Below are 15,977 nucleotides of genomic sequence, written 5' to 3' on the forward strand. Positions count from 1 at the left end.
GCTTTATGAAAGAGAAGGCAAGAAATTAGGTTTAGCTATTTTGTCAGTTTTGAATCCACATTTTAGTGATCTTTCTTTTCCCTTCTTACTTTTACCGACATCAAACACTTATTTTCTTCTAGTTGGATTTTTGTTAACACTTACCCAAAGTTTCTATCTTGAATTGAAATATAATAAAAGTTTACATTAAGTTGAAGGAAAAGAAACTTTAGGAAGAAAAAGAGAGAAAGAACGAGAAAGCGTTCTAAAGTTAATCATGATTTAAAGTATATGAATTTTAAAATCAACAACGTCTAATTTGTCAAGGATTTATTAGATATCATTCAAGAATAGATAGATTTAAAAGTTTTGAATTAAATAGATACAAAATTGAAAGATCACTAAATTAACGTAGGCTTTTTCGAGAGAAAACAAGAAGAAAAAAAGTAAGCTCTGAAACCTAGTTTTTTTTTTTTTAATATCCACTTTTCAACCATGTTTTAAAAAACCAAATGAAGTTTTTAAAAAGTGATTTGATTTTTACATGTTTACACTTGCCCAAAAACAAAAATTGAGAACTCCAATAGCAATCATGAGTTGAGAAAATCACCAAAAAGCTCAGTTAGACATACAAAGTAAAAATGAAGGGTACAATAGAATATAAAAGAAAAGGGCTAAAAGAAAGAGTATTATATACTGTGGGAGAACATTTTAATATTAAGAAGTGACGGGGGACGTGTTAGAGAGTTATAAACCTAGTTGAGATATCTCGGTGTACCCTTATTCTTTCTTGCCTTGTGAAAATTTATATACTGCGCGAAGAGTAAATGGCAGGGCAATTCTCCTTTGGCAAAGAAACATAAACAACACATTTACAAATGCATTTTTTTTTTCAAAAAAAAGTAACTGTTGTTTCATTCATGTTGTTGCCAGAGGAGAATTGCACTGTCATTTCTCAACCCTTTTGCTACGATAATACATAAATGGTTAGACTAAAGAATGGGGTTTATAAATGGTAAAGGATTATATGATGATCGGCACCTTCAACTTGGATATGCTATTTTAAGGGCAGCATATCCAACTCTCATATTCCCTTTTCATTCCTTTTTCTTCTTCCTGTCCTTTACTTTTCATCCCATCTTCTTTTTTCTTTCTAGTGTCGAATATTTTTTCCTTTCTTTCTTACAAATCTTTGTGACAATGAAACATGATATATAACGAACAATGCATTATTTAAGAGGTAATTAATTAAAGTATATATATTATAAGTGCTGTGTTAGAATATATATATATATATATATAAAGCACCCAACGAACGAAAATGTCAGGGATTCCAAAGCCAAACAACAAGGAATCAAAATGTTTCATTAGGAAAATAAAGGTTTGAGTAAGCCTGTGAATTCTGGATTAAAACGTGTTGACGCTATCCTTAGACAAGATGTGGCCTCACTAGTAACTGAGTAATTTGGCACTCTCAGGATACCAACACCCTTCAAGAACACTTGTATGAAGCTAAGCGATGTAACGAACTTGGTTCTAAATAGTTGTCCTCAAAATTTTGTAAAAGCTATATAGAAATCGTTCGATCGTAGGAAGAAGATGATAAAAGCAGAAGGGAGAAAACGATTGAAACTCTTTAACCACTCCAACACGTACCACTAAAATCTCCTTAAAAAAGAAAGTAAATGACGGATCCTTTCTCACTTGTAAATACAATCAAATTAAATAATTAAGAAAATTAAATAAATATAAATATATTTTCTTAAAAAATTAACTAAATTAATTGGAAGTTAGAAAAGTTTATTATATACATATATACACAAATATGTACTTACTTTTTACGTGGAATTTTGAGAAAATATTAAAAGAGTAGTTGTCTCACATTCAAAATGTTTAAGAAAATGATGTGCTAAAAAAAACATTATATGAAGCATAGGACTTTGGTTTTAAATTGTTAAATGGTAAAAAACAATATTCTAGTTAAATTTGAAGCAGTACAAAAACTTTAAAATTGTGCACTAATTGTAATTGATATTGGTTATAGTATTCTTATGTGAGATTGTATTATTTTATCAATGTTTTGTTTAGTTTTTTTTGGAATTCAATGCTGATGTGATTATTGTACGTGAAAATTATAAAATAGACATGATGCTGTATCCTTTAATTTCTTCTTTCTAGAAACTTGGAAATGAATAATGTTTGAGCCAAGCCTTACCATGGTGTTTCAATTATTAGAGAAAATAAGTACCAAATTTTCTTCTATCATACCAATAATATATCATTAAATTAGAAGCCTAATCCTTGTGTAAACAAATTTCCTAGTTTGGTTTGAAATACATAACTTTTTTAGGAAGTGTAGGACAATTCCCTTTCTAAACAAAAAGTAATTAAGAAGCACAATATTCTTAAGGAACATTTTTTCTATGGTAGAATTTTGAAAGAATATAAAAAGGAGTACTGACTCGTATCTCCAAAGGAATAACTTACGAAGAAGTAATGAACTCTAAACATTAAACCTACCATTCAAATTAAATATAATTATAAACCTAATTTCAACTTATAAATTAATGATTATAAAATTGAGTAATTTTTCGTAATCGAAATTCATACAAGAAATTTGATGTGATAGGTAATAGTTTTTCATTTAATTTTGCTACATTTTTCGAAAAGCTCTTCACATTAGTTCTTGTTATGTACATGTGTTTGTCTTTTTTTCTTATCCTTGTGATAGAAGTGAGGTTTTTTTTTCTGTCATCAAACAATTCTATGCCTCTTTCATAAGGTTGAGTTGGACAGCGGTAGGTGGGGAAAAAGGGCAACAAAAAAAGGAGAAAAACGGTAGGCAAAGGGCAAAAATAAAAAAGGATAGCCAAGGGGCAAGCAGAAGCCAAAGGCCAAAATAATAAGGATAAGAATAATTACTCATCAAGAAAGTTAGTTAAGCCATAAGCCATAAAGGAAAATGTTTTGAGTTTTAATACAATTAATATGGTTATGAATTAATTGCAACCAAAAGGATTATTATTTCCTATGGAATATAATTTTTTATTTCTTTGGCTTTAAATAATAAGAGAAAAAGGATTTTGGAATTCCTGTAAAGAAAAAAAGAAAAGAAAAGAAAAGAGTTGGTGTATGGTGAAAGATCAATAACCTAAAAAGGATAAACTGCATGGTATATTTTGAGATGCTTTTATTTGGTTTTGAATTTTGAATAAAGCTCTCAAGCACAAGTGGCACACCACAATACCATCTCCATTTTTCCTTCCAAAACCAAACACACACACACACACATATATATATATATATATAACCCCAAAAATTATTTTCTTTTTATTTTGGATTAATTGTAATTTCTTTATGCATGTCTATTAAAAGTTGTAAACAACACACTTTGGAGTGCTTTTAAAATATACATAATTAGTTTATGTTTAAGTGAAAGCACTTTTAAGTGCTTATTCTCTCTACCATTCATTTTAATTAGGTCAAATTGTACTTAATTTATATTATATAGAAAAAGCACTGCAAGTCACTCCCAAACATTATTTATAGTATCCTTAAGAGACCTTATATGCATCATAGTTGTTGAAATACATAGAATATAATCTTGCTCACAAGTTTCTTTTTTTTCCTAAGTAAAAAATGGAGTTTTTAAGAGTTACTTTTTTATTTCTAAAATTGGGTTTGAATTTTGAAACACCACATGAAAGTACAAAGAAAGTAAAGTGATATTTGAGTTAAATTTCCAAAAATAAAAAACAAGAAATCAAATAGTTTACAAAACAGGCATTATAATTATTCAAAGTCTCTATCTTAGTAAAGAAAGAAAAACCCACATCTCTTTGATTTGGGATCAGATCCATGGGAATTATTATTGTTTAAACCTAGTACCAGAGAGGGAGAGGTTTAATAAGGATTTAGGGAGATATAGTTAAGGGGGAATCTCATTCCCAAGCAACAAAAGGAATTATACTTGCATTCCTTTCATAGGGGGGAGAGCATTGTACTTGGAATATGCTGGGTTTGATTTCCAGATAATAATATTGACAATGGAAAAAAGTTTGTTCAATAATTCATGGCAGCATCACAACCTTTTATGTATGTATATATAGAGGTAGCAAGGGAAACGAAAGAAAGTGCATTGATTTGATGATAAACAAAGATATGTATATGCATATGAAGAAGCTAAAGCTAAGGTATTGCATTGGTTGGATTTCTGGGCAATTACTCCATTGGCAGTTGCCACCTTCCTTTTAAAACCCACACACACACATATATATATTATATATTATGTGATCACAAAATCATATTGCCAAAATTAAGGCAATAACAAAATCGCTACTGCCAAAGGAGATTTGCCCGGTAATGCTCCCAAGTGCAACTAAGGATCGAAGAAGGGGAAGAAGGGGACGACAGCAACATTTTGGTTTCTCGTTTCTTTTTAATATATAGTAAGTCGATCACAGATGATGCCCTTCTTGATATGTTTGTTTGTTTTGTTTATTATATGATTTTATATTATTAATTACTGGTTTTATAGGAGACGAATGAAAGTGCCTTTATGGGTTATATATATATACATTATATATGAGCATATTTAAATCAATTGTATGCATATTGTTCCTCTTTTGCCTAAATTTATACACTAATGAATATGTAGCAACCATTTGTTGAGATGGTATAAATTTATTTGATGTATTCAATTATGGAATGCTTCAATTGGGCCACGTGTGTTGATTTCTTGGAATCTCCGAATTTATTCTAAAATGAGTATCCGAATATTCTCTTTAAAAAGAATGTGTATTTTACTATAATGCCCCCTGGTCCTATTATTTTTACCTTTGAGTGGCTGACCTCATTAGGTCAAATCAAATACATCAATTCACTTTACAATTATTTAATATTATTCAACCAAACACAAATACTATTATTATTATTAAACTTCAACGATTAGCCATTGGGGTTTTTTTCTTTTTTTCTTTCTATTTAATTACATATTTTTCATGCACGTTTTCTGTCTTAATTATACAATTATACAATTTAATTATCATCATCATAATTATAATAATACTAAGGAATATAATAGAATTAGGCGAATATGGCTTTACAATCTATAAATATAATTTTACTACATCACTTCAATGGATTTTTCTCTTTTATCCTCTATTTCATTTATTTGCATTCAAATATATTAAATAAGCTTGAGAAACTATGTTGCCATCTTCAGTAACTTATTTGTATCTTTAATAAATTTTTTGTTATATACTTAATTTAATTTCCATCATTTATATTCATAATTTAGTTAGTTAAGTGAATTCATCTAACTGTCATGATTGTTGTCAATTGTAAATTTGTAATTTTGAAAAAAGATTAGCCATAAAAGTATAGTCTAGTGTATTTGTCATAAACACTTTGATGCTTAAGTTAGATCTTAATACTACATTTTTTTCTAAAATAAAATTATGGACACAACACGTCAAACAAATAATATCTCATTTGATGACATAAAAAAATTAAGTATGCCGACATCAAGAAAGTCGAACCATAAATAATATTTTTTTAAGAAAAAGAAATTCTTATATGAAAAAATTGAAACTATTTATAAAATATAACGAAAAGAAATTTAATCCATTACACACAATTTTATAGATTTTGTCTATCTTATTAAGTAGATAGTTTCAATTTTTTCTTTTTATATTTATAAATATTTTTTTCTAAAAATAATTATTATATTGAATTTTTTAGAATAAATTATTGTTTTAGAGTTTTATAAGCTTAAATTTTTTATTAAAAAATATATGTTTTAAGTCAATTGTGTGTAAAATATATATTTTAAAATTGACTCAAACAAAACAAACATTGTTTTAATATGATTTTTAGGGTCAAAGTCAGTCAACAAAATATGTTTTCTTCATGGGCATTGTCTGTCAAGAAAACTCACATTAGTGCACCAAAAATTTCTATTATGCACAAATTAAATATTAGTTTAACACGAGTGGATTCGTTGATGGTTTGTGTCTATCAAGTAACACTTCTTTTTTTTATTTATAATAGCAATCATCCATCAAGAAAACCATCCATGAATCATCCATCCTTTTTCTTGACAGTTTTTTACCATCAATGAATCAAAAATTTGAAAATCTATCATTTTAACGAAATTTACATCTTTTTACGTCAATAAATATATGCACGTCAAGTTAAGTAATATTAAACTTTATTGCATTAAAAATTATATTTTTCTAGATGATCTTTTGTCATGACCAACAACCAAATAATAGCAAGGTCAAAGAATGGTATTAGAGTAGGAAATGAAATTATCTTACGTTGGAAACCCATTTTTGTATTCATAATGGAGACCTATCAGTGGTCATTCTCCTCCTAATAGGACTAAGATTCTATTTCCTTTCCTCTTTTGGAAGCAAAACGCTTCTGCAACTTGGGGCCTACGACAGATAAATTTCACATATTGGATTAGGATTGACCTCGATCTCGACCTTTGAGGGAGTGGGGAACCCATTAGCCTTTTAGCCCAATTGTTTTTTCTAGTTTTCCATGGAACTTACCTTACCCATCGTCCCTTTCAATCATGGGGCCATTTAATTAAGATAAGGCAACTCTCTTGATTATGTTTTTTTATCTTATTCTTTTTACTAGTCCAAAATTATCCCTTAAAAATATTATTTTTTAAGGCCTTAATCAAACCTTATAGACGTCTTCATTAAATTTTATGGACTATTTATGAGATTTTATTAAATTATATGGATTAAATTAATTCTGACTAATTAATCAAACTATAAATATTAAATTTTAACTTTGTGAAAAACCCGTATAACTAAAATTAAAAGAATAAAAGGAAAGAAGTTGAGAAAGAAACATATTTATGTAAGAGAGGTTGAAATTGGGAAAGAGTTACAAAAGGTATATAAGTTCACTTTAGCTTTAGGTTTGAGGTCTTAATTACTCCAATATGATAGGAGGAGGGGAAGTCATAATTTGTTTTTCAATTCCAAACATCATGATTTGTTTTGTTGTTAGATTATTATAAAGTAGAGTAAAAAGAAAGGATTTATGTATTAAGGACAAATTTAGTTACTGCATCCAATCAATGGTTGAATGATTCATGATTATTACAAAGAATGCATTGTTGTTTTATACCCACCACACAAACACAATCATTGATTTTGATGGTGGGTGTTGGGTTTTGGTTATTTTGGAGTAATTTTGAAGCAATAAAACCATATCTTCCAAGTATTTGTTTTTTTATTTATAAGAACTAAGTTAAAGTTAAAAAGTTACGATATAGTTTATCATTCAATAACGCAAATAATAAATAGAGTCATTGTACTATCCGAGTTTAGAAAATCAATCTAAAAATGTAAGCCAAATAAAATAAGTTTAGATTTTCACTTGTTTTAAGTTTGGGTAAAGTTAATCAATCAGTTGACAACTAATTTCAAATTTTCAACGATAAAATCAACCAATGTAGCTCATAATTCAACTGATATGAACTGGTATTAATTATTAATTTTGAGATTAAGAAATATGATCTCCTACAACATATACTGCAGAGTACACCTGTGCTTTTGTAAACAATAGCTCAGACTTGATCATTGCTACACCTTGTGTGAGGAGATATCCCTTTCTCCCGAAGTCAGTAGAATGCTATTTTGTTGAGTCGTTCCTTAGAGAGAATTGTCTCACACCCTTATGTATTCTCGGATGATTTAGATATTGATGGTGCTAATCAAGCTTCGAGTTTGAATTTTAGTTTATATACTTTAAAATGCTTGAAATTTGGTCAATTTTAGTTCTTATATTTTCAAATATACAATTTTGGTGGTTGTATACTAATTTTATTGAAATTGGTTGTATATATGGAAATAAGTTTTGAAATTTTATAGAAAAATTATAGAAAACAGCATAATTTAAGATAGAATTTAACATACACCTAGTGATAAATAATAAAAAAAATTAAAATTTCAAGTTTGCCTTTTATTGACTATCGTTGATAGGAGATATCACTGATAGTGACTTTCGATGATAGCAACTGATACCAAATTTCTCAAATTGAAAGCTATCAATTTGATGACCACTATATATTAACAATGGTTGCCTACTACTGATAGCTTTCAATTTTGAGAAATCGAGAAGAAACCTTTCAAATGGTAGCTAGGCATGAGCCTCTAATCTTTTACCATTTTTTGTGTATATATGATATTATTTTATGGCTGTGATATATATTTTATTATTTTTTGTCTAAATGATATTTATGCAACTTACCAAATTTATAGTAAAACAGTCTAATAAATAATATAAAATTTTGAAAAATTAACAATAAAAATGAGCAGTAATGATTAAATTTGGTGTCTTAATTTATTGAAAAAATTTGAACTTCTAAGTATAAACAAAAACTAAAAGAGGGATCTCCATTTCTCAAATATACTTTGCATATTTTACAAGACACGAGCCTATTAGCAGTAAAACCACTCCATGTCCACTCCATGTTCCAATGGATCCTCACATCAAGTTGAAGAAATCTGATGATGATATGCTTGATGACCCTTCAGCATACAGAAGATTAATTGGAAGGTTGTTATACCTAACTATTTCAAAGCTTGATATTGTCTTTGCTGTAAATAAGCTAAGTCAATTTGTTGTTAAGCCCTGTAAATCTCATTCATTAGCAACTCATAATCTGATAAGGTACTTAAAGTCTTCACCGGACCAAGACATCCTTATTTCTCCAACCAAGACCTTTTAGATTAAGTCCTTTGCTGACTCTGATTGGGCATCTTGCTTAGACACCAGAAGGTCCACATCTAGATTTTGTATTTTCCTTGGAGAAAGTCTCATTTCATGAAAATCCAAGAAGCAAACAGTTGTCTCTAAGTCATCAGCTGAAGCTGAATATAGTGCAATGGACTCCACTGTTTGTGAGATTGTCTGGTTACATTCGTTACTTCGTGATCTCCACATACCTACTGCCCAACCTTTCATTATGTATTGTGATAATTGAGTTGCCATTCACCTTGCCAAAAATCTAATGTTTCACAAAAGAAGCAACCATATTGAGCTTGACTGTCATTTCATACGTGAAAAACTTGCTGATGGTATTTTAAAGCTCCTACCAGTTCGTTCAAATTCACAGTTTGCTGATACTTTTACAAAACCTTTGGCACATTCTCCTTATTACAACATACAATCCAAGTTGGGATTGATAAATCTGTACAATCCAACTTGAAGGGGGAGGGGGGTATTAGATGTAAAATAGAAAAAAGGAAATTAGTTTTTCTTCAAAGATTAGTTATACAGTTACTTATTAGTTTTGTTTCACTGGAGGACATGTATAAATACCCATAAATGGGTTTCATCAATAATAAATTCCTCTAGCATTACTTCTGTTATTGAATAAACTTCATTTGAAAAAGACTAAAAAATATAACAACAAAAATTTAGCCTAAAAACTTTGAGTTTTATGTTGGGTGATTAAACTTTCAAAATTATTAATTTAATTTTAAATATTGATTTTTAGGGTCAATTGCAAAATGTATCCGTTGAAGTATCGTAATAATTGCAATTACACTTTTAAACTTTCAATCGTGACAATTGAATCTCTTAAACTTACAATAATAATAAAAATTGGACTAATAAATCATAAAAAAAACATTTAATTTTCAAGTGATTTTTTTTTTTGCAAGATATCCTGAGATTTAAAATTTCTAAACGTAACTATATATATATACAAGATATAAAATTGTAAGTTTTGAATATTACATACTTATATTTTATTTCTTTTAACGATCCATATTTTAAACAAAGAGTTTCAATTCTTAGTAGATAGGAGAGTAAGTTTTAGGTTAGAGATTTGATTTTTCTACTAATTAATAAAAACTAAATATATGTTTAGATTAAAATATTGTATATAGTATATACTAAAAGACATTCTTTTTCTCATAGTTTTTTAGCACATTTTTTTGAGAGACTACGTTTTCATACTTAGACCATCCTATTGCCTAAACTTTCAAAATATAAGAAAACCCACACGTGGGTAATATTTTCATTCCCGTGTACATCTAAAGTAGTAAAATCCAGAGGTGTAAGGCACCCATTTTCCCCATAATTTCCTGGAAAAAGCTATGTAATGTAACTCTTAAAAGAAAAACCTAATTTTAATTTTAATTCCTAAAATCTTTGACCATTTCAAGGGCTTTTTCGTAACAACACACGTTTTTAAACCCTACTTATATAAAAACCACATTTCCATTAGTTTCTCAATAACCAAATTAACCAAATAACAAATCATACACACAGCTCTCTGTTTTCAGCCGCCATTGATGGACTTCGACCATCTTCTCAATCTCTTCGACTCATTCTGGTTCCAGCGTCAAGTCCTCAACAATCATCCTTTTCCATCAAACCCACAAATCCTACAACCTCAAATTCAAGATCCCGATCCATTACCCAAGGAATCATTCCTCATTCCTCGCCTTCGAACGAGATCCATAAGCGAAGATTTAAGCTCTAAATTAAGCTTCATGTCCAATTCTAATTCCCCCGATTCAGTTCTCCTTTCTCCAAAGCTTCAAACGATCTTTTCCAGCAAGGACATCGCCGGAGCGGAGTCGCCGGAGACAAGCCATAAGGTGGAAATTGAGCGGAGGCCAAAAACAGAGTACAGGAGGAGGCTTAGAGGAAGAAGGACGAGACGGTCGGAAAGTCGGAGTCTTTCAGAGCTGGAATTCGAGGAGTTAAAAGGGTTTATGGATTTGGGATTTGTTTTCTCGGAAGAGGATAAAGGTTCGAGCTTGGCGTCGATAGTTCCGGGATTGAACAGGCTAGGGAAAAGGGAAGAGAAAGGAAATAAAGAAGGAGAAGAAGAAGAAGAAGAAAAAGAAGAAGAAAGAAAATTGGGTGGTGAAATTTCGAGGCCTTATCTTTCAGAAGCTTGGGAAGCTATTGCGGAAGAAGAAGAGAAAGAGGAATTGTTGAAGAGGCCATTGATGATGAAATGGAGGTTTCCTTCTAATCAGATTGATATGAAAGATAATCTAAAATGGTGGGCTCATGCTGTTGCTTCTACTGTCAGATGACATTACTCTAATGCATTCTTTTTCTTTTTGTAATTGTAAATTTTTGGAGTTTCTTAATAATTTTGATTTGAGATCAATGTTTGAGATATTCAAAGCTAATGTGTAAATATATATCCAGAAATTTCTTGGGAATTATTCTTGCTTCTTTTCCAAATATATAGATTGAGAATCAACATTTTGGTTATATCATAAATTGGTGTTTCTTTTTCCAATTACACTTCTTTTCTTTTAGAAGTTGCAATTTCATCTTAGTTTTCTTGTAATCATTTGATATTAAAACAAGAACAATCTAGCAAGTTACCTTAATTTTTGTGAGCCAATCAATCATTAATGTATCAAAGATACTAAATTTTCATCTATATTTTTTCTGTCCATGAATTTGTATAAAAAACAAGGATGGATCAACATTTCTATTATACAAAAAAAAAAAAAAAAAAAAAAAAAGCTGAAACACAAGGGTAAAAACAAATTATTTCATTAATAGAGTGCAACATGTTTTTTAAAATTAAATAATTCTTTTAGAAATATACAAAGATAAAGTAGAATATATATATGTATATATACACACACATATACTATTACTTCAACATGCATATAAAATATTGTATATGGGTAGAAAAGAGAACCCAAGCTTTTAAAAAAGAAAAAGTATTATTAATATTTTATTATACGTTTTTTATATATAACATGTTTTTTTTTTAAAATTAATGACTAAAATAATAACGTTGGTCACGTATGTAACTTTCATTTTCTAAAATATTTCTTAAATGTTACTGTTAATGTCTTCATTTGAGCCATATAGTTGACTTTGTATTATACACACAGTTATTCTCCTACTATTTCTATTTTAATAATCCATCGTTTTATTTTAATTCAATAAATTGTTTGAGAGAAAATAGAACTATTAACCTCTCACACAGATAATTCATATCTTATCTATTAAATTATAGTAGTTTAAGATATTGACATAAATAAATGAATTATTTTTAAGAGAGATTATTGTGAATGACAAAACTATTAAATAAAAGTATTACAAAATATAGTAAAATTTTATATTTTATAATTGATAGACTGAAAGTGATATAGATAGACAAGAAGTTAAATTTTCTTATATTTTGTGAATATTTTAATTGATTGTGTTGTATTTGAAAACGTGATTTTTTTTTAATAAAAAGGGGAATAATTTGATAAAATAATTTGAAGAAGTAAAAGAAATGGGGATAAGTTTGCCACATAAGAGAGCTAGTTTCATAAGTACTCTTTTCAATAGCTTGATATAAACCAAGACTTCCTCATATTTTTAAACTCAAATGAAATTACTTTTATAAAGACTAGAAATATAGCAAAAGGGAGTGACATCAATTTATTTTTATTTTATTCTTAAGAATATTACGTAAAATTTGCTTGATTTTTTTTTTTTAAAAAACATCTCCTTCATGAGAGGGGGAAATGAATTGCCCTTTGTTTGTATATTAAATATCCAACTTGTATTATTTTTAGATATAATTTTAATATTGAACTTAGAGACCATTCTCTTTTAATTTGGACATTAACTAAATCCTTTTTTTATTGTGTATTTAAAAAAAAATGATGAAATTATTATATGGTTAATATTGGTTTGGTAAGGACCCTAATATGCTAAAATGGAGGTCATATACGGTGGTTAATTGGATAGGATATGTTTTTCAAAATCATATGCATGTGGAAGGAAGATATTAACCTTTTACATTTTAATTAATTAATTAATATATATCTTAACTGATTGAAGTTGTTAAGAAGTTTGAAAAATGAAAAAGTTGTCATTATTTAAGAATAGTTTGTAATTTTAAAATTAAATAACTTTCACTCTATTGCGTTTAAAATCACTTTGTTAAAGTAGAAAAGAAAAATTTTAAAATAGCAAATTTAACGAAATATTTACAACCTACAGCAAATTCTATCATTGATAGTTATTAACATGCTTATAGTGATAGAAAACTATCATTGATAGAGTCCAAAATTTTACTATAACGTGTAAATATTTTAATTTATTTTGCTATTTTTAAAAATGTTCATTTAAAAAAGGTTATCATGTTTTGCGACAGTAAAGGGATAGGAATTTAAAAAGTGACGATGTTTTGGGATAGTAGAGGGATATGATGGATGATTCTTGAGTGTTTTTTTTTATAAGCTATAGTTTGGGATTTTGGTTTAAAACAATTATAATTTTAAATTTGAAAAAAGAAATACTGTTTTTGTAAGAAATAAAATTATAGAATATGAAATTGCAAATGTTGAATTATTGGCCGCAAAATTAACAATTGTGTGGTCAAACTACATGTAATCAACTCGTTGAGATGGTAATGAACTTTTGTTAAACTTTTTTTTTCCTTTTCTTTTTTCTCACACCCTTTAAACCTCTCTCCTTTCACATGAAATCTAAAGTAGCCAGCTTTTAAATAATTCTTCTATTGATTTTGTTTGTTTCTCTCCATTTATATTTGAATACTCCACACTTACAAACCATAACCTAATCTATATTTTAAGAAATAAGCACCACCCACTAATGAAAAAAGTTCCAATTGAGTTATGAAATTGAACACACGCCATTACATTGTAAGATGTTAATATAACATTATATTGATCTTCTTTTAGTTGAGGAGCCTTTGTTGGGCTCTATTTTTAAGTTTAGAATAATTTGTAACTTATAATATATAGTATTTAGGATTGGTTTAAAGAAAGCTACCAATAATGTAAAAAGAAATTTGGAAGATGACACGAGAAAAAACAAGTATTATAAAATAGAAAAGTTAGAATCTTTATTTTGAGTTTATCAATTAAATCGATAAATATTTGTCAAAGGAAGTAATTAAGTCATTGTTAGAAGAATGGGACTGTTACAAGAAAAGTAACTAATTTACAAAGAAAAACTTAAATTTTACTTTTGTATACTTAATTGAAATATATATTTATCGTACTAACTTAGACATTGAAGTGTGGTAGGTTGAACACCACATAGAATGCGAGAAATTTTAAGTAGATTAATTTGAAAATTAAAACTAAATTAGATACATGAGTTTGAAAAACAAAATCATGCTGTTTGGGTGAGAAACAGAGGTAAATCTCGGTGGTTAAGAATAATGATACTGACATGTAATAGAGAGAGCAAGATAAGAAAGGATAGAGCGGGCGGTGCGACCGAGCAAGCCAAGGGTTAAGAAGCCTCTAGAGGGCGACTCACCATGGAGCGTAAGACTAAGGCGAAGCCACACGCTCTCGTTTGCGTTCCTAAGAAACTAGGGTCCACCTTCCAACGAAGCATGTAATTATTGTCGTTTTGCACGTTTTCTTTCCGACCGTTGGAACGACTTTCCGTTTATGTTGACGGAGTTACAAAACGAACAGTGGGTCAAAAAGTCCGTGGCTTCACGGCAACTTATTACCATATTACCCTCTGAACAATAAGTCCTGACTCGCATTTTTTAGTCATTTTACATTCATCCATCTAAAACTTGGGCATTAATACTCATTTGAAGCTCCGTTGAGTTCTTGGGCGTCCAATACAATACAACGATGGAAGGCCAGCAGGTTCTGGAGAATTTCGATTCTCTCTGGTTCTTCGCCACCGTATTCTCCAACAGAACGCCACCGGTCGTTGGAAAACCCATTCAAAACGACTTCGTTGGTTCTCTCGGAGAAGAAATTGCGACACCCATCACTCGAAATGAGGAAAATAATGTTTGTGAAGCGAAGGAGATGGAAACCGAGGAGAGGGAAGAGAAGAGGAGAAAAAACAGAGGAGGGAGGAGTTGGGGTTTGGAACAGAGGAAAAAATTTATTGTTGGAGAGATAGATCTGAGTTATGCTGTGAAGGAGATTTGTGAATGTTGGTCTTTTGAAGAGATGAGAATTGGAGGTGGGGAGAAGACGAAGAAGATGCCATCATTTGAAGATAGTATGGCCATGAAAGAGCATATCAGATCTTGGGCTTATGCAGTGGCTTGTACTGTTAGATGATCACACTAATTTTAACCATTGTTTTGTTTTATGATGTTTTTTCTATTCAAATTTTGTAATCAGATCTGTATTTTGATGAATAAGTTTCTCCATTTTTAGTTTACGTTCCTTCTAATTTACGAATTTTGTTCTTAATTTTTCTAAAAGTGTAAAGTAATCTCTGTTAACCTTCATTTTCTGAATTTTTTTCACTTTGTGTTTGATTGTTTTTCGGTGGTATCAATTTGGTTGTTTGTGTATTGAAAATTTTGTATCTTTCCTATTTTGTAAATGAGAGTGTATACACTTCAACAAGTTTAAATATAGAGTCATATGGTACATGGCAGTTTTCGTTTGAATTGATAAAATATACTTTTTTATCATTTTGCAATTATATTGTTAAGCTCCAGACCACAAGAGAATTGTTCATTTCACGGCTTGATATCTCCTCAAAGTACACACTTGATAGTGATTGAGGTTAATCGAGAGGATTGTGTGGTCTGATTTTCTTGACGATTTGGTGTGTTTTCGATTTCTAGTACCTAAGTGACCTCATGTCTTAGGCATCATTTGATGCCTACTCCCTTGAACTTACTTCTTTCCAGGTAATATTTCTAGACATTTGTTCATTTCACGGCTTGATAGAGTCAAATTACATATGCGAGATCGTATATTATAAGTGGTGCTTTGATGTACCAACTTATTATGTTATGCGTATACGTGATGTTGAGTATAGAGATTATTTAATTTTTAATGTCTTTATTAAAGTGGTTTGGGGTACATGTTTATGAGGAAGGTTTTCTGATAGAAGTCCATATTGAAATACAAAACTAATTAGATTTGTTACTATAGCACAAGTTGCTTGGTTTGTTGTTATTTACCATATTTGACATGCATATATACTTTGCATCTTCTCCAAGTGATTAATCTAATTGT

At 29.4% G+C, this 15,977-nt stretch overlaps 2 protein-coding genes across 2 annotated transcripts; both read left to right on the plus strand.

Moving 5' to 3' along the window:
* Positions 1–10,153: 10,153 nt before the first annotated feature.
* LOC105434498 lies at positions 10,154–11,255 on the plus strand. Its single transcript, XM_031881392.1, has one exon. It carries the CDS (start codon positions 10,311–10,313, stop codon positions 11,064–11,066), a length of 756 nt encoding a protein of 251 aa, XP_031737252.1. The 5' UTR covers positions 10,154–10,310; the 3' UTR covers positions 11,067–11,255.
* A 3,315-nt stretch (positions 11,256–14,570) lies between these two features.
* On the plus strand, positions 14,571–15,380 carry LOC101209234. Its single transcript, XM_011659299.2, has one exon. It carries the CDS (start codon positions 14,619–14,621, stop codon positions 15,060–15,062), a length of 444 nt encoding a protein of 147 aa, XP_011657601.1. The 5' UTR covers positions 14,571–14,618; the 3' UTR covers positions 15,063–15,380.
* Positions 15,381–15,977: the final 597 nt, after the last annotated feature.

Source organism: Cucumis sativus, chromosome 1 (genome assembly GCF_000004075.3).
Source record: "Cucumis sativus cultivar 9930 chromosome 1, Cucumber_9930_V3, whole genome shotgun sequence".
Classification (NCBI taxonomy): Eukaryota; Viridiplantae; Streptophyta; class Magnoliopsida; order Cucurbitales; family Cucurbitaceae; genus Cucumis; species Cucumis sativus.

What these genes read in the sequence shown, in the direction of transcription:
- LOC105434498 (XM_031881392.1), top strand. Translation starts at nt 10,311, where the DNA reads ATGGACTTCGACCATCTTCTCAATCTCTTCGACTCATTCTGGTTCCAG.
- LOC101209234 (XM_011659299.2), top strand. Translation starts at nt 14,619, where the DNA reads ATGGAAGGCCAGCAGGTTCTGGAGAATTTCGATTCTCTCTGGTTCTTC.